The sequence below is a fragment of the Gossypium hirsutum genome, chromosome D04, assembly GCF_007990345.1.
Source record: "Gossypium hirsutum isolate 1008001.06 chromosome D04, Gossypium_hirsutum_v2.1, whole genome shotgun sequence".
In the NCBI taxonomy this organism is placed as follows: Eukaryota; Viridiplantae; Streptophyta; class Magnoliopsida; order Malvales; family Malvaceae; genus Gossypium; species Gossypium hirsutum.
The window spans coordinates 2,759,745-2,779,171 of NC_053440.1; the positions used below are offsets into that span (position 1 = coordinate 2,759,745).

Genomic DNA, 19,427 nt, shown 5'->3' on the forward strand with positions numbered 1-19,427 from the left:
AGTGAATGTTTTAAAAAATATATATAAAACTAATAAATTTAACAGAATAATTTTAATTGTGGTAACAACTTAATGAATTTTTTAAATTTAAAAAAGTAAAATGGTGATTATATGAACCTATGTTGTTCCAACTCTCTCTGTAATTCTTTTTTAAGTACCCATATTCAATATTTGTGTCCAACATAAGTATGGAGATATGAACCTCCAATGACTTTCCAATTTCATGGAAGAACTTGAAAAGAAAAATTACACATCCAAGTCCAAGTAAAATAAACACCAACCAACCGGGCCAAGGTCTAGATTCCAAAATTCATGGAGCATTTATTTTACAGATAGTAAGAACTAACCTCTTACCATCAAACCGTAGTAATCGTACTCAATCCTGACTCTGAATCCAAATTATTGTATCCAACTATGATCTCAACACATTAGAAATGGTGATGTTTGCAAATATCAATGGAGGTAGGGAGTGAAAACTTCCAAAACCTTATTGTAAACAGGTTTCTTGAAATCCACTGCCTGAAACAACATGAGCAAATAAACTATTCAATAGCCAAAATCTGCCTCTAATGGCAGGACTAACTTAGTAGTAGTGGAGTACTCACATGCTCAACTATTTGCTCTGGTGTCATCCAAGACCATTCACCAAACTCAGGTTTCTCACTCCCATCACCCAGAAGATTGATTTCTTCTTCTTTCCCCGTGAATTTAAGGAGAAACCTGTTTGTTATTTCACATGGCATCGAAAATCAAACAAACAGGGAATATTATATCAATAGTTGGTTATCTCACTTTTGAAACCACTGCCATCATGCATCTACTATATAATTATGGAATAAACTTGGAAAGCTGTTGCCAGGTTCTAACTTGCTTCTGCTCTCTACCAAAATCCAATTTAAGACGCAATGGAATGATTGGTCTAATCTAACTTCACTCATCAAAAGTTAAGCTTTATGATGTCTAAGACAGACAGTGACACAGAAAAAGTGCATGGCCACATGCATGCTGTGTGTGTGTAGTTACATTACTACATATATATATATTTGGACATTGAGGCTTATTGATGCATATTTGAGAAAGCATACCATTTACGAGTTGCCTCATTCTCTACAAACCTAATACAGCCAACTTAATATTTCGCCTTCCAGTCCATACATGTAGTGCAAATTATGTACGTTAAGGCTGATTCAAGCACTCACCACTTTTGAGCTTGACCTTTCCAGTCTGATCCCCACTGATGTTTCAGTTTTGCCCTGACTTCTGGTGGGAAGTCGTATGTCAGCCAATAAGGTACCTGCATGGCAGAACCAATAAATGGACACACTCCAGGTAGTACAAAAATGAGAAGAAAAAAACAGAATTTGAAATAAAGGGAGAAAGCAATCTCAATAACGTATGCAAAGCAACAAATATAGTAAAACTCATGAACACAGCTGCTACTAGTGAAAATTTAAACATAAATATGAGTTGGACATCCTTGTATATATGTTAAAAGGTGTTGGACATTGAAACACGAGGGAGAAAAACAGATGCCACTAAAACACTTTCTCACTATTCCTCTAACTACTACCTACAAAAGCACATAAACCCTCAATTTTCTTTTAACTTATATATATACACCAATTATTTCAGTCTGTCACAGTATAAAAAAGAACTACAATCATTTGTTTCTTAGGTTAAAAACTACAACTCAGCTTTTCTCCATTGAAGTCTAAGTGAATGTGAATCTATCCAAAAAAAAATTTGCTGCAAAGCAGGTTATCCAGCCTATAAAATAACTCATACCCACCCCTTTTTTTCAGAATTTTATGGTAGTATCACTGACCTTAGCCTGGCATCATTAGATTTCAACTAATAAATCATGAATGTAATGTGAAATATGAGAAAACAGAATGATGAAAAGAGCACTGACTTCTTCCAACCGGTCAATAACTTAAAAAACACACATGCCCCACTATATTGATGGTTCAAAATGCTTTGCACCATTTCATTCCAAACAGTAAGCACTTAGAGAAACAGTTTGCCGACTTCTGTGTGTAAGAACATCCACCACCTGATTAACTGTCAAGATTATCGTGACCTTTGGGTTATGAATGCATAGAAAATTTCAGTTTTTCAATCTAAAATGAGTTTCCGAACATCAATTCCAGGGATTAAATTACATTATCATTGATACACTAGAGACAAGAGCCCACATAGACATTTAGATTTCAAAGTTTACTAGTTTAGAAGCAGCTGTCAAAATTTTGTGGTAAAGAATAATGGTAAATATAAAAAGGCACAATATTGAAGCATCTAAATTATGAAATCCAAGCGGAACCCAAGTAGCTGTTTGAAATATACAATATTACTATGCTTGTATACATAAAACTTTTGATTGAGTTTGAGATCATGAGTCAATTTCCGTAAAGATTTAACTTATAATAAGAGAAATACAATAGTAACGGTATATTAGTGTTTTACTTTTCCTTATTAGTAGTATCTGGACCAACAGCTCCTCTCTTTTATAGTTTTCAGAAAATTATAAATTCTTTAAACATTTATCCAATGACAAAGTTATTCATTTTCACTCACATAGTGGTGTGGGTGTGCAAAGGACTAGTTTCTAGAAAGATCAAATTAACTAAAACATATCCACTAGTAATGCTAGCAGGATAAAACAAAATACCAACGCAATTGTTAAGAAGAAAAAACAAAGGATGTCTTTAAAAACAAACCTCTGCGAGAATTTCAGCTGAGCTAACACCTGTTTCTTCCTTTAATTCTCTGAGGGCTGCAACTTTTGGATCTTCATTGTCATCAATCCCACCCTGTACATCATTAAATATCATGTAATGCAAATTTGAGTAAATTTTTATGTTCGTAAAACAGCTCCTATAGAAACAGAAGTTTCAAAGTGATGATAACTGCACGATATGGCTCATCATTCAAAATGTTCAACTTCCATAGTAGTGGAGCTCCAGACTGTAGGCGGACAAGAATGTTATTCAAAAGGATCAAAGATAACGAAGGAGGAGAAGCAGCTAAACAGATTTGAATGATGATGAGATAGAAATGAGACAAAGCCAAGAGGAGAGAGAGCCTAGAGAATTCATATTGAACACAGGAAGTAAAATCTCCATTGTAATCATCAAGGAGACGGCTATGCCATAAAATTTCATAAACTTGTTATGGTTTTCATTTATCAGAACTCAAGTAAATAGAGCAATAGTCAAAGATACAGAGCACTGTCTCAAGGGGTCCTCACTTAAAGGTCTATTAATGTGAATGAAATAAAGTGAAAGCAAATCACCTGCAAAATTTTATTAAAATAAAATTCCCTTGGAATCTAATAACAGAAAGTGACTTTTTGCCCTTGCTTTCCTTCCTAAATCAAAATTTACCCAAACAAGGAGAGGGTTTCCCCCTTCTCCATCTTTCCTTCCCCTCCCCTCAGTCCAAACAATTCTTAAATTAACAATAATAATAATAATAATAATAATAATTGCTGCCATAGCTATAATCAAAGCCAATTCGATTAACTAGGAATACTGTTAGACAGACAAAAAAGGAAAACTAGAGAGAAATAAAATCACAACAAAAGGGAAACCTGAGGCATTTGCCAAGCACTGGGAATGTCTAGTCTCGAGGCAGAAAAAATCTACAAAAATAGGGGGGATAGAAGAAAAGGGGAGTGTCAAATGAATAAATTCATCATAATACACAACCCACAAAAAAAAACAGAAGGTAGTAAATTAAAGACCTTTTTGGAGGAATTGATGAGACAAATACCCACATTTCTCCTGTAACCTTGAGGGGGGGCTTCCATGGAGGAGGAGGAAGAGCAAGTACAGGAGGATGGAGAGGAATATGAATAAATGGGCTTGGGAGGGACACTAAGATGGAAAGGAGAGTAAAGGGAAAAGGACCGCCATAATACAGCCATTTATTTCCACGATTTTCTTTTTAGCTTCCATTCCAAAATCAAAACCCAACTATATTTGCCTTCTTTTTTTTTTTTTTCAAAAAATATCTCATTTTAAAAAAAACAATCAAAGCAAGTGATACAACAAAGAAGCCCAAAAACCCATCCCACAAAAACCTTAGAACCCATCCCACAAAAACCTTAGCACCATGCTCTACAACTACCATATGTCATGGGGTTAAAATTTAAGTCCGGCAAACTGTATGGTTTTAAGTGATTCTTTTATTTTAAATTTGCTTAAGTTAATTTTACTCTCGAAAATAAAAATTCACTTAAGAATTTCTCTAAGATACCAAAATAAAGTGGAAGCAACTCGAAAAGACAAAGGGACTTTAATCGAATAAAAAAAGTATAAAAAATAATAGCACATCAAGTGTTTGAGTAAATACTCTTAAAATTATTAACTCAATAATGAAGTGATTAAAAATGAAGGGGGAGGGTTCTATTTGTAGTTGACCTTATCTTGATCCAACGATACAAAGCGAATTATATCAACGGCTAAAATTAGTTCTTAACTACAACAATAGAGCTTAGAGGGATATAAACTCTATACATATTTTTCCTTTAGGATTTACAATAATTATCTGGGTAAAAATACAAGTTATTAGAGTGTTTAGATTTTAACCAAGATCCAAGTAGATGGACCTAGAGTTTTCTTCCAAGTAATGGGTCAATCCTATCGAGCTGAATGACCCGAAGGAAACATAAAAGGTTTGAAATGTGTGCATCAATCATAGGCTCCTTTGTGCAACCCATGATATTCTCCCCCACCTATTCTAGTGACACCCTCGTCGCATCCTTGAAATCGAACTAGTCTATCTTCTCTTGGAATTGCCATAAAGCCTCGGCAGATTCCCAACTAGCCTAATTGTCAGGAAGTCCCTTCATCGAACAAGGTATTCATGCCTCGGCTTGTAATACTTATGTTGAATCAATTAGTTTTCCATTATGCATTCAACTTCACGATCATATGAGACCATTACCCTAATTGGCGCTCATTTGAATTTGCCTCAATTTGGGTCCTCTTAATCCTTATAGAAAGGCTTAAGCATATTGACATAGAACACTAGATGAACCTCGAGTTTTGTTGGCAATGCCAGTTTGTAAGCCACTCTGCCTACCCTCTTCAAAACTCTGAAAGGTACCTCATACTGTTGCACAAGCTAGTATGGCGGAAAATCAAGTGCAATTTAGAAATAACTGAGTCACCAACCTGATACTGCACATCTTTATGATTTTGATTAGCCCAGTTTTTTATTACGCTTACTTGCCTTGTGTAGGCAACCTCTGGCTAAGCCTCTAAATGTAATACCCCTAACTCGTATCCATCGCCAGAATAGGGTTATGAAGCATTATCGAATAAATGTAACCTAAAACATTCATTTAAAAACATTTCAATAATCATAACATAATCCACATTAAACATGCATAATGTCCCTTATTCAAGCCTTCGAGGTCTTAAAATCAGTTTAGAAACGATTTGGGACTAAATCGGGAATAATTAAAAAAATTAGGAAAAAGTTAGAAAAATGCAACTGTAAGGGTCACATTGCTCAGACACATGCCCGTGTCTTAGGCCGTGTAACTTTCGAAATAGGGACACACGACCGTGTCCCAACCCGTGTCTGTGCCCATGTAACTCACTGACTTGGGTTACATGGCCAAGCCACACGCCTATGTGCCAGGCCGTGTAACTCTCGAAATGGCCTCACACGCTTGTGTGTCTAGCCGTGTGGACTTAAAATGTACCTTAAACAACAAGTTTACCATTTCCTACTTGCTTGGGCAATAAGTAACTCAAAAACCATTCGTTGAACCTATTCAAAACACGATCAAACATACTCAAAACACGCCAAAACAATCATCCTAGGTGCCTAACCAATGTACCCTCATTGGTACCACATTTATATCATCAAACATATCAACCATGCATCATTCAAATCAAAGTTTAAAACATGCCAAAATCACTCAATTCAGCCTAGTTTATAACTACCTAAATATCAAGCTTAAGTTCACATACACCTATCAAGCATTGGTTCATACAATATGCCAAATTATGGCTTCAAACACAAACATATATTTACATACTCAAACTAACATTACACTTATAACTTCATATACAATCCATCCACAAAATAACTATCAACTAAGACATCCTAGGTACATGCTATCACAAAAGGTAAACATCACCACATTTGAGATCGGGATCATTGTTGGATGCTGAGTCGACAATCAAAAGAAAAATACCTAACCTGCGCACAGAAAATAAAACCGCATGCTGAGTAAAACTCAGTGATATTTCTATAATCCGAAAATTTAAAGACATAGTAATACATGAATGCTTAAATTGAATTATTCAATCACATTATTAACTAAGCATACCATTATAATATATCATCATTTCAATTTCATACATATTAATACATCATTTCATGTTGTATTCAATTGTTAACATGATTTCATACTTGATTTGGCTTAAACAATTATCTCAATTCACATTATTTGCTATAAAAATAGCTTTCCATATATCAATCAACATTGCATTTATACAATGGCACAATTCACTCCATATTCAATTCATGATTACAGAACTCATATATGTCATTTCTTCACAAAATATTTCACATTTCATTTTTAATCCACTATCACATTTCCATTTCACATACCATGCCATTTCAATATCAATTATAGAACTTTATTATTTATTTGCCCCTATTAATACGACTCGGACTTGGACGAATACACAGATCCAACCAACACACCAGTTTGGCACCCAGTGCCTCATCGGATAAATCTAAAGTAATAATTGTGCCCAACGCTATATAAAATTGACACCCAGTGTCTCATCAGTTAAACCGAAGTAAATTGACACCCAGTGCCTCATCGACTCGAAGTTGAAGAAATCCCTAAACTCTTCCTATCCTATGGCATGCCGTCTATATCTGACTTAGCCCAAAATAGTTAATAGGGTTCCATTTCACTTTCAATATATATATCCAATATCAAATTTTCATATAAGCACATTGTCACATATATACATAAATTCAATTCAATCTATATAATTTCAATAAATTCATCACATACCAAATCAATCCATTTCAATTGTAAAACACAATAGTTCTCACCTCCGATGCTTATCATATGCAAGAAATCAAAATGCAATAATTTACAACTTAGTTCGGATTATAGAAACACAAATCGTGGATTCTGTGCTATTCGACGTCAATTTTACTTTTTCCTATTTTAGTCGAGGATTCTGGTACGACGTTAGCTATGGAATTAAAACAATTAAAATACATAAATACAACACAATTCAATTCCACCTTGAATATTTCAAATTTTACTCAATATTTGCTTAAATTTCAAATTAGTCCCTAAATCGAGACTAATTTTTAACTTCCACATTTAATCCTATATTTTTATACCAATTTCACTTTAAGCTAAATTTAGCTCCTTATTTTCAATTAAACCCCTAAATTTTTAAATTTTCTCAATTTAGCCCTTATTACTCAAAATTTACGATTTGTTCTACAATTTAATCATTTTCCATTTCTAGCTTAAAAATCAACCAATTTAATCCCTAATACTAAAACTATTCAACAATAACAACATCTAAAATCTTAATCAATGCTAAAATTTCATCAAGAGTCGGGTAGTTCTAAACACCGGATTCCAAAAATATAAAAATTATAAGAAAAAGAACTAAATTGACTAACCAATTGAAGTTAAAAAGTTGAAACCCCTTTGTGCCGTACGTTAACCCTTCTTATTTTCTTTCTCTTTTCTAAATTTTGTTTTGCATGTATATAAAATAAAGAAGGAATATATCTTGGTTTTGTTTTTATACATTAACTATTATTATTATTATTGTTGTTTTTGTTATTATTATTATAACTTAAATATATATTACGTTAACATATAAACATATAATATAACCCATTAATGTCGTCCACTTACTAGATTAAATGGATATTTTCTATTTTAATCATTTTAATTAATTTTAATCTATAATTCAACTTTTACCCTATACGCGATTTAATCCTTATACTTGAATAATTCTTAATTTCACAAAATTCACTTAATCAGAATCTAATTCACTACTAACTAAAAATATTTTATTAAAAATATTTACGATTTCGATTTAAGGGAATGGAGTTTCGAAAATGCACTTTTCGACACCCCTGACTATCGGGTCGTTACACTGCTCTTGTTAATCTTTAGCAAATTGATAAGCTGTTGGATTCAGTCTTGCATAACGAGTCGCAACAGTGTTGGGTGTGAGTGGCTGTTGCCTTATCACTATCTTAAACGGGCTCTAATTCATGGCCCCACTTCGCTGCAAGTTATAAGACAATTGGGCCACATCCAACAACTTTGGCCAATCCCTTTGTATGAAATTCACATAGTGTTGAAGATAAGTCTCCAACAAAACATTTACTCTGTCGGTTTGGCAATCAGTTTGTGGATGCTGTTAGTGAAAAAGTTCAAGTCTCACCCCATCAACTTGAACAACTTTGTCCAGAATTGACCTGTAAATCAGACGTCTCGATCACTAATAATAAATTAGGGCACTCCTTAATATTTCACCACATATTTAAGGAACAAATGAGCTACCTCCTTCATAAAGCACTCATTGGTTGCTGGAATAAAGGTTCTATACTAGAAAATCTGTCCACCATAACAACAATACTCACAAATCTATTAGATTTAAGTAAGTCAATGTTAAAGTTCATGGATACACTCTCCCATGGGCATTCTGGAATGGGAAAAGGTTGCAATAAACTAACTGAAGTTCTCAACTTTACCTTATCTTGTTGGCACACTAGAAAAATATTCACATAGGTTTCAACATCATCACCCATGTGAGGTCAATAATAACAGTTCTCCAAAAGAGCTAATGTGTGGTGCATACTTGGATGGCTAGCCCATCTCGAATCATGACATTCTTACATGACTTCCTTTCACAATTTCTCATATCGAAGCACATAAATGTGATGCCCCTGAGTGTACAACAAATCTCATTCGAGCCAAAATCACATTGTTTCCCTTCTTTAGCAAGTTCCATCAAAGTTTTGGCTGGGATCATGGGATAATCCCTCTCTAAGACGCTCCAATAAAGAGCTATTTGGCTGGTTGATTACTGCAAACTCTACTTTTTGGCTTAATACATCAGCCACTACGTTGGTTTCCCTAACTTATACTCCATGTTGAAATCAAATTCAGCCAAGAAAACCTGTTAAAAGTATTTTGATTTTGGTCAATATGTTTTCTTTTGTCAAAAATGAGATAAGTAATTATTATATTACATTTTTTTGGTGAACAAAATTTATAATAAGCTAGAAAGAATCAAAGGGAGGGATTGCAAATAATAGTAAGCCTTCTTCCCTGTTAAACGCCAACTTGACAATATGATCAGTTTCATCATTTTCTTCTTTAAGGACATGTTCAAGCGACCAGCTCTCCAAATTCTTAAGAGTTGAACTATGCGTCTAATTATTGCTGAATTTGAAATCTTCAACAAAGATTACCTGATAACCACAAGAACTTCTAAGCTATTTGTCTGCATTAACACTCTATCATATTATCTTCCTTGCACCAACAATACACTATCGAGAATGTCCTACAATTCGACTTCGAAGACTGAACATTTCTCCAATCTAAGGTTGAAACCAAGGATTTAAATTGCGTTCGCGGTCGCATTGCGTTTATCGCGGTTGCGGACATAACGGATGCTATTGCGATCATTGCGGGTATCGCGGTCGTGAATTTTTAAAAAAATTCACACAACTTATTGTAAAATATAATAACGGTTTCGACAATAACGATTTCGGATGGTGCCGCTACCACTATATAGTAGCCGCTATTTCAGTAACGGACCGCTATTTAAATCCCTAGTTGAAACCAAAAATCTATTTTCCATTATGATCTCTTAATACTCTTCCTACACCAGCACACCTTGTGTTGACTTAACAACTCCATCAATGGAACCCTACCAAATACCCCTCATCTCTCTCTTTCAAAAAGTGAGGGAATATACAGGTACATTAACATACATACATACTATCTCATTTTATAGCTTGCTATACAAGCTTCTGCTTTCTTCATCGAAAACCCTAACTTCAATCTCTCTCTCAGATTCTCCAACAACTCTCTTTCCAAAAGAATAATAATTGAATCCTTGATTTCTCATCCTTAATCATTTACTATCGCTTTCAGTTCGTTTTGATGCTTTAACCTATTCCTTAACTAACGCCATTATCGTCTTTATCTACTTTTGCTTTCTTTTATTTCACTCTTTCTTATTATTCCATTTGCCTCTTCCTCATGTTCTATTCTCTAATTTGAAACCTAAAATAATGGGGAATTGTTTCTTTAAGTCAAAGAAACCCACGGCGGAGATCGCCCCCTGCGATTGCACCAGGCGTTTTAGGCCTGCTCCGGTGGCACCTACCGTCCGCTTGTATGGTTCTGCTTCGAGTCCAGTCGCCGCCTACATCAGGTTCGCATTGCTTCGCAAGAACGTGTCTCTGCAGTTGGTTCCCACCGAGGGCGACACACTGGTGCTGGAGATCGGGTCTGAAACGGTGTCGGGTCACCGGGAGACGCTGCTACAGTTCATAGAGGAGAAGTTCCCGCACCCGCCGCTGAGGTTTGATTTGGTAGAGAGGACGCCGTTGGTGGTGAAGGTAACGCGGTTGCAGCACAGGAGCATTACATGGCACCTGGAGAGGATGGTGAGGTGGGTGGAGGATTTGCGGACGCGTGGGAAAAGGAAGACGGTAGATCCGGCGGTGGGAAGTCCGAGGATGGAGCTGAAAAAGTTGGAGAAGAATTACGCTCAATTGCTGGAGGTGATGTTGGAGCATGCTCAGATGGAGGAGAGAATCGTCTTTCCCCTGCTCCAAAGAGCAGATCCAGGTACCATCCAGTCCATCAAGTATTGATATATGGAAAGTAACTCCAAATTTTTAATTATTAAAATATTCATCCAAATAGTATAATATTCAATACATATATAAAAAATAAACTATTATTTTAATAAAACTATTTAACTATATAATTTCATTAATAATAAATTTTAACCTTATGAATAATTTTAAATTTTAAATAATATTTTAAAAATATTTTATTTTATTAGCACAAATACAGGTGAAAAATGACTAAAAAACATGTATTTTAATTTTAAAAAGTAAGTTATAATTATGTAGGAGGTAATTTTCGTTTTTTATATTTTTTATATATATTTTATGCAAAATCATTTAAATACAACAAAATCATTTTTTTTTAAAAATTAATCCATCTTTCAAGAGAATGTAACTTAACTATAATTGATAGGTTCCGATTATATTTGTTTTTTTTTTATACAATGCCTAGAATTATTTATAGGCCTTCCTCAACCTATAAATAAGAGGAAAATAGTTTCAAACACATTTGAACCCACATCCTCCTACATTGACAATATTACACATACCAATCTGGTTAAGACTCAATCAATATTTTATGTATAAATGTGAATAAATTTAATTTTTACATTATCGGCTGGAGCTTGGAACTTGAACAGAATCTTTTATCCATAATATGGTTGGACCAAATGTAAATAGAGAGAACTTTTTTATTTTAATGTAAAAATGGTTCTAATTATAATTGATTGCAGGACTATGTAAAGCTGCAAACGAGGAACATGCAAGGGACCTGCCGGTTATGAATGGCATCAAAGAAGACATGAAATCCATCGGAGTTATGGACTATGGGACCCCTGCCTGCAAGGAAGGCCTCTCCAATCTTTCCACCCGCCTCAAATCATTACAGGTATTATATAAATTTACTCTCCTGCAAAATGGATATAATATATATAATTATATATTATGATACGCTTGATTATGTGCCATTTTCGTTCATATTTGATTTATCCTAGTGTTTTTGGGGAGGTATAGAAACACTGTAAAGAACATTTTGATGAGGAGGAGAAAGATGTACTGCCATTGTTAGAGGCAACGGAGCTGAGTGGAGAAGAAGAAAAGAGGGTATTTGAAGATTGCATTGAGGCGATGAAGGTAACTCATTCACATTTATTTAACTTTTTCCTGGAAGGCCTACTACCGTCAGAAGCTATGGAGTATGCGGACTTGATCATGAAATGCGGTGACAAACAACTAAGAGCCTCTATGATTCAGATTATTTCCAATGCCAAGTAACACTTGTGATGTTACCTCTAAAGTCTAATGAGTGGAAAACCATACATGCATACACATGTCAAATACAAGACTGTAAATACAGAAATGTCTGCGTGCAAACAAAAAAAAAATGGGTTAGTTCGGCTGTGCCATATATACCTTTTGGAGATTTTAGATGGATAAAAATCAATATTTGTATCTATATAAACTAATAAAAGTAAGATGCAAATGTAATAATGTTGTAAGGTAGAAATGTTATACTTCAGGTGCGGTGTAGCGGCTGTGGGTTTGTTTTATACCTGCATGGAGCTGTGTTGGTTTGGTTGGATGTTGCTGAGAGCTAGCTGTATATATGATTTGTTAAGTGGGGTGTTGTTTTCTGGTGTTTTGGTGGGTAAGGTTGTTGCTGTCTCTGTGGGTGTGGGTGGTCCTATGGCTCATGTGTTGCTTTATTGCTAGTAAGAGGTTTCTTATTTGGAACATGAGGGGCCGGTATTTATGGTTAGTGGTAGTGGAAGAAGAGTGTTGATAACTTTTATGGGTGTCCTTAATATTAACATAAGGGGAAGGGGGGGGGTTGGGGAGGAATGTGAAAGATTGAATAAGGTGATGGTGGGATTTGAGGGTGGACTTTGCTGTGTTATCATGGCCGCTTGGTTGCTGTGATGCGAATGAGGATGGTGTTCTAACATGATTTTATCGTATGGCATGGTGTTTAACTATGTTTACTTTCTTTGTATTATCATATCTTTGGTGAAGTGTGATTGTTAACTGTTGTCCATTTCTATTAATAAATTTGATTTAGTAAAATATATATTTGCAACTATAATCCATTCTCACGAAACTGAATTTTACCTGACAAAATGAAAACCATTAAAATTTTATCAAAATGAAATCTTCTTCTCTAGTTTTTCTCTATCATGTTTTTCGAGGGCGCAGCCTCATCCATCCATGGCTTTCACCTTCGGATATGTTTGTTGCCGGAAACCAATCTTCTACCTTGTTGTGAAATCGACAAAGGTATGCCACCTTGCTACTGAATGTGGAGGTCATGCCCTTCGGGATTGTGGGGTGGCCAGGACTGTTTGGTCTTGTCTTGACATGCAGTAGCCTATAGATCAAAACCAGTGTGAGTTGGGTGTTTGGCTATCCTTTATGTAGGAGATTAATGGTGCCAAGGTGTGTATGCTCGTCCTCTTAACATCATGGCTTTGTGGCATGCTCAGAATAAATTTGATCATGAAGGTGTAAGACAAACGAGCAATGCAATTGTTACCTTTATTCTTAGCTATGCACAAGAGCTTGAGGCTTTGGGTGTATGTCTCTCTGTCAACTGGGTTGGTTTAGACATTAGTTGGGATCCTCCCCTTGCGTGCCTATTGTAAATATTAATTTCGATGCATCATTCCGCGTATATCTACGAATGGCTTTTGTGGGAATAAAAAAATTTATTAATTTAATCAATGAATGGAATCATATAATTTAAGGAAAAAAATAACAAACATTCGTCATAGATGATGAATGACAAGCTCCATCAACACAACAAAGGCTTTAGTCTTAACATCAATAGAACATCATGACACGTTGACAATTAGCTTTTATCACAACTCAAATACGACATAACTAGAGTGATTATAAGTACTTAATACGATAAGGAAATCAGCTTCGGCTGGTCTAAAGTGGCGAGCAAAAATCGACAAAAGAATCAAGTATTCACCAAACTAGAGAGGATGACAACAAAAGCATCCCTAAAATCACTTGTAAAACTAAGGTTACATGCATAAACGAGACTAAAAAATGTGCTACAAGAGCAAACAAAAACTTTTAATATGAGTTCAAATCGACTCGTGAAATCATTTATTATTCTGAAATACTCTCAAAACAGAAACATATTAAGAAGTTAACGAAGAGTCACTCACTTTTCAAGAAAAATTATTAGTGACTGGTGGAGTTTTATTTTGTCCATCACAACTTGTGAAAACAACAAACATACCCACAAAATATATTTACAAACTAAAAAGAAAGAAGTCATGTAAAGTAAATAAGAAAAATAAAGAAAGAAAGGGCTGGTGAAAGGGAGAAATAGGTGACATCACCGTTAGGCAAAACAAAATATGAGAAACAAACACTTGAGAAAAAAGAAAGAACATTTTCCATTGCATAGAAGTTAGATATATTGAAGAACGAAGAGTTAAGGATTGAATTTTAGGCGTTCAACCCCTCCAAATATTCCCACCCATTTATAATTAATTTTTGGCACACAATGGTCAGACCCAATATCATTCCAACAAATGCTCTTAAAAATTGTAGAGGGAATGGAAAACACCAATACATATTCCACCAACAAATAAGAGAGAAATACAAAAACAAGATTATGGCCGAAGTCTATATTTAAGTTGTCCATTAGGTTGATGTTTTCTGAATATTAATTTAATTAAAAAATTATTTAAAAAAATATTTTTTTAAAAAATAATATTATTATTATCAAACTTCTTAAAGTTTCAATTTTACCATTCTAACTCAAATTTCATTAATATTTATTAATAAATATGACTTTTAATAATTTTTTTACTATTTGCGTCATTTTCTAACTTTCCGCTTAAAAGTTAACAGCATAGTATGATGTGGGCGTTTGGAATGAATGCTTCAGATGCTGCAAGTCAATGTTGGACATTTATTACAAGGCATTCATAAAATTTACTTTCATTTTTTTATGTTTAAATTATACAAATATAATATTAGTTTTTGGCACACTCCTAATATAAGTGAAGAATTATGTATAAAATATATTTATTAGAAGTTCATATAAAAAAAATTTCAATCCTTTTTGTTTCTTTCTTTTCTTTTTCTTTTTTTAATTTTCTCTTCATAATCGTAGCATCAAGTTAGCCAAATATGAAAAAAGATGAAAGTTGACACAAATCAAAAGACTCCAGCAAATGAGAAAAGAGGCAATCTAGCTTCTGAAAAAGTTTGGCTTAGGGAGGATGACCCTTTAAATGATGATAATGTGAATATGAATTTGCTAGATGGTGAAAGAAGGTCCTTTAAGGACATGTTAATGAATTTCCTGTGGTGAAAGCAATCAATGGATGAACTTTTGGAACCGACACATTGATATGAAAGAACTTAGCATTATTTCTCTTAGTTTGCTTTCTTTTCCCTTTAGAGGGAGAAGCAACAACTAAGTTAACTTTTTCCTTTTCAGACAGCTAGCTGTCATTCAACATCAACTCAGAAGATTGTAATTCCTTAATGAGTTGTGTAAGCGTCAATTGCTTGTTCCCAAGGTTATATGAGGCCTTAAGGTCAACAAAATCATTTGACAAACTTTTAAACACAATATCAGTTTGTGTGTTTTGGTCCAACTTGGCCCTATTGTCCTCGACCTTGATAAATTAGGTCATAAGAGTAATCGTATGATCTTTGACGAAAGTGTCAGGTTTTTGCTAAGCATTCATCAAACTAGTTATCACGAACTATTGAGCCAAAGCAGCTTGACCTCCGAACATGTCCTCTAGTTTGTCTAACATCGCTTTGGAGAAATCACCTCTTCAGTTGCTTATATAAGGTACTAGTCATGCTTGCCAGTATGTAGCAACAAGTTATCTCATCAGATTCTTGCCAGCGAATTCTTACCTCAGCATGGTTGTCCGGAGGGCATTTGCTATCAAGAACTAACTTATGTTTCTCACAACTTATGACAATGTTGATAATCCTCTTTCATTCCTTATAGTTGTTTCTGTTTATTTTGTTTTTAGTTATGATGTTAATTAAGGGAGTTGGTGCCATTTTCGAATTGTAAAATAAAAATAGTCCATCCATTAATTATCTTTGTAGTAAGAAAATATTTTGAAAAAGTATTTTACAACATATGATATGCATTTAAATGATGCATGTGTCTTACATTAAAGCCTAAAAATATTTGTAAGTCGTTGCACTAATAATCCCTACACCCATTGAATTAAGTTACCGTTGATAATCTTTATCGACTAGTAAGAACATGGATTTCCATCCAATTAATACGTGAACCTAATTCCTTAGGTATTCATACATACTAATAATCGTTTCACGTTAGGTCATTATTCTAACTTAAGTAGAGCTTCGTGGGAAGTTACTTAACTAGAATAATCTTGAGTGCATAACCATCAACTCAGCACCCATCATAATATGTACTACGAATGAGTTGTTGTGGGACAATCTTCATGACTAACATATAAACTAGTTTTCCTCTTAAAGGAAATCTCCCATTGAAATCCACATGATAATACTTACTTTAGCATCCTGGTTCTGGCGGGTACAAAGTTTGACGTGTAGCTCTGAAATAGTTTAATTGGCGAAGTAGTATTTGCCCAAGTATATCTTTTGGCTTACAGAGTGGGTAGATTCTATTATGCATGTAAGATAATAGTAGTCTAATATCAAATTTCCATGTTGGTTAGAGTAGGATGTCAGATAAGTAATAAGGTACTGTGGAATGAGTTCGTGCCTAAAGAGGATATGCGCCATTTTGTTTGTAGCACAGTGCAAGTTGAGTTGCAAGGTAAGCTGGTTAGGAACCAACTGAATATAAGTCTAGGTACTTAGAAAAAATGGTACTCAATTAAGTTTCTCAGAAGTTGTAGACCTTTGGAAAAGACAATTCAGTAAAGATATGACACTCATCAAGTTTCAATAAGGACTTAGGTTATGGATATTTAGGTTAGAATTTTCTTCTTTCTTCTAAAGTACTGTTATTTAAATATTAAGGAACCTAAGGTATTTCTTTCTCCTTTAAGTTGGAATTGTAAATATAGATATTTGCTAGTGAATACCCCATGCCAAGGTAAGTATTATGAATCTGCATGTTAAAGTTATGAAAGATTAAGGCTGAATAAGTGCATGAATAGTAAAATAAAGAAGTAAGGCTTTATATGAGGCTTATTTGGGTTTGAGATGATGGTAAATGTTATACGAATGAGTTTTAATGGTGTTCTTCTATTTTATAAGTAGTGGTTGTTGTAGTTTCTTGTTGGATCTAAAATTCAAGCTGCTATATTTGGTTGTCAGATGAGCCCCTAAGCTGACTCTTGCATGTATATTATTCATATCTGACATTTATGTGGAAATTGATTGAACTATGAAACTGAAACTAGAAAAGTATAGTATATTAATTATGCTATTGTATGAATGTTTACCGAGGTCAACACGTATAATTTGTATGGAATCTTCTAAGTTTAAGCATGTGATAAGTACTGTGATGTTGAAGTATGGTGGTATGGATACATTTGGAATGTATGCGATGAGATGTATGTTAGTTTAGGCGTATGTTAGTGAATTAAAGTGTTGATTCTTAAATGATGTCAATGCATGAAAGGTCTGTCAAGTGAGTCTGTGTCTGTTCACTGCGGTGGAGTCTAAAGGGGTTTGTCGGGACTAAAAACATGAACTCGGATATGAACTTTTAAAGGAAAAGTCCATGGCCATGACACTCTTTGAAAGAAACTAAAGGACGATGATTACCCAATGAGGTTCTCTACGTGTCTTAGGACGATGATGGGCAAACCTCACGACACGTGAGTTTATGCAAATCTGCATCGTAAACATGTCAGGAAAGAATAGCTTTTGTGGTGATCTTTGAAAGAATAACCTTTGTGGTGAGTTTTGAAAGAATAACCTTTATGGTGAACTTTAAAAGAATAACCATTGTAGTGAACTCTGAATGGACATGCTCTTGTGGCATAATATGTTAAACCCCATTTATGAAGTGCTTTAATGGAATTCCTCGTGGTGGGTTCCATATGAAACTATGTAGTATATTCTGCATAGCCTTTAATCTTGATCAGAAAGACTGGAATGAATTAGAGTATTTGATGAATTTAGGATAATGACCAAATAAACTTAAAGAACAAACGAAGATTGATATAGTTTGAATAGATAATGAGATGGATGAGCTCTCATTCAAAGAACAAATCTGAATAAAGGTTACGTTTGATAATTTGAAGAAGGGCATCTTTTTATAAATAGTAAAAGAAAAGGGTTAGTCGAAGCTAAAATTAGGTATGAAAAAAATTTCAAGCATTGGTCTACAAGGAATACGAGTAAGGAACCTTGATCAAGATGAGTGTAAAAAAGGGTCTCGAGATAATAAAGTTATTGATAAATGATGGTAATGGATTCAGACTAGGATATAATAGATAAAAGGAATGGATGTGATTTCAAAAATTTGTGTGATGTCCATTGTGATAGATCATTGATGCTGAAAGAAGATGAGCTGGCAGTAATGAACTATCTGGCACTTTATGGAAACAACGACTAAGGTTTAAGTGGCTATTTCTCACTGAGTTTTTGTGAACTTACATGAGTTATACTTTATGTTTCAGGTTGAATGTGAATCTGCGCTAGGAAGAACGATACCAGGACTATGCCAAGGATCAACGTATTAGGTTATTATGTATACAAAGCAAATCTTTGGTGGCATGTTCAAAGTCTGAATATTACTTAGAAATTCATACTTTGGGATAACTATAATAAAATATGATCTAAATTTAGACATTTTTATAATAAATTTACCATTTGATGCAATTGTATTTATCTACTATATATACATATGTAAATCAGTTTGAGCCTATGTGTAGTTAAGTTGTAATTAATCATGAATGTATAGATAGATTAAGCTTTTGTTTGTATTTGTGTGGTAATACCTAAGAACTAGATTCGACAAATCGGATCGGGTTGAGGGTGTTACACTTACCATAGGGAGCGATGGGGTAAAACTTGCTCGAAGTAATATCATGCCATCATACATAGACCATTGATGGAGGTTGCATGTCTAACTCACATGGAAAATTCTAATTTTACAAAAAGAAAACATAAAATTAAAATCAAACTTGCGTGGAGATGATAGTTCACGATCTAATTACATAACCCAAAATTTATGAAAAACTTAAAATACACCCAATCTAAATTCTAAGAATTACAATTTTTGGCAAAATTAGTTTATTACATAAATAAAATAATTCCATACATTCATCCACATATATCACAATCGAAACATGCATACAATTTAAAGAATGACACATATTATCTCAATTTAATCAAACATGAGAAAAAAAGAGAGAAAATCCGGTATCGATTTATAATATAAACATATCATAATCTGACTCTAATACCAATTGTTGAAAAAATTGGTTAAGAAAATAGTTATTTTCATTTAGTGGAAGTTTATAATTTTTTTCTTAAATCGAGCCTATTGTGGTATTTATAATAATAAACTCTAACCAAAATATACTTGTGCTTTGTGCGATGCG

At 34.1% G+C, this 19,427-nt stretch overlaps 2 protein-coding genes across 5 annotated transcripts; one reads left to right on the forward strand and one right to left on the reverse strand.

The window, feature by feature from the left end:
• Nucleotides 1–122: 122 nt before the first annotated feature.
• LOC107927613 (nudix hydrolase 26, chloroplastic) lies at nucleotides 123–3,998 on the reverse strand. 4 transcript variants are annotated; one of them, XM_016858726.2, is made up of 6 exons: nucleotides 3,743–3,998; nucleotides 3,590–3,640; nucleotides 2,718–2,810; nucleotides 1,200–1,294; nucleotides 606–720; nucleotides 123–519 (listed from the first exon to the last, which is right to left on the reverse strand). In XM_016858726.2, exons 1-6 carry the CDS (start codon nucleotides 3,923–3,925, stop codon nucleotides 454–456), a joined length of 603 nt encoding a protein of 200 aa, XP_016714215.1. In that variant the 5' UTR covers nucleotides 3,926–3,998; the 3' UTR covers nucleotides 123–453. The 4 variants fall into 4 exon arrangements, with proteins under 4 accessions (XP_016714215.1, XP_040947580.1, XP_040947581.1 ...); XM_041091646.1 differs by having other exon boundaries at nucleotides 3,776–3,953; XM_041091647.1 differs by lacking the exon at nucleotides 3,590–3,640 and having other exon boundaries at nucleotides 3,776–3,983.
• Nucleotides 3,999–9,320: 5,322 nt separating this feature from the next.
• Nucleotides 9,321–12,948, forward strand: LOC107927526 (uncharacterized). The gene is made up of 3 exons (XM_016858615.2): nucleotides 9,321–10,882; nucleotides 11,619–11,773; nucleotides 11,899–12,948. Exons 1-3 carry the CDS (start codon nucleotides 10,321–10,323, stop codon nucleotides 12,157–12,159), a joined length of 978 nt encoding a protein of 325 aa, XP_016714104.1. The 5' UTR covers nucleotides 9,321–10,320; the 3' UTR covers nucleotides 12,160–12,948.
• Nucleotides 12,949–19,427: the final 6,479 nt, after the last annotated feature.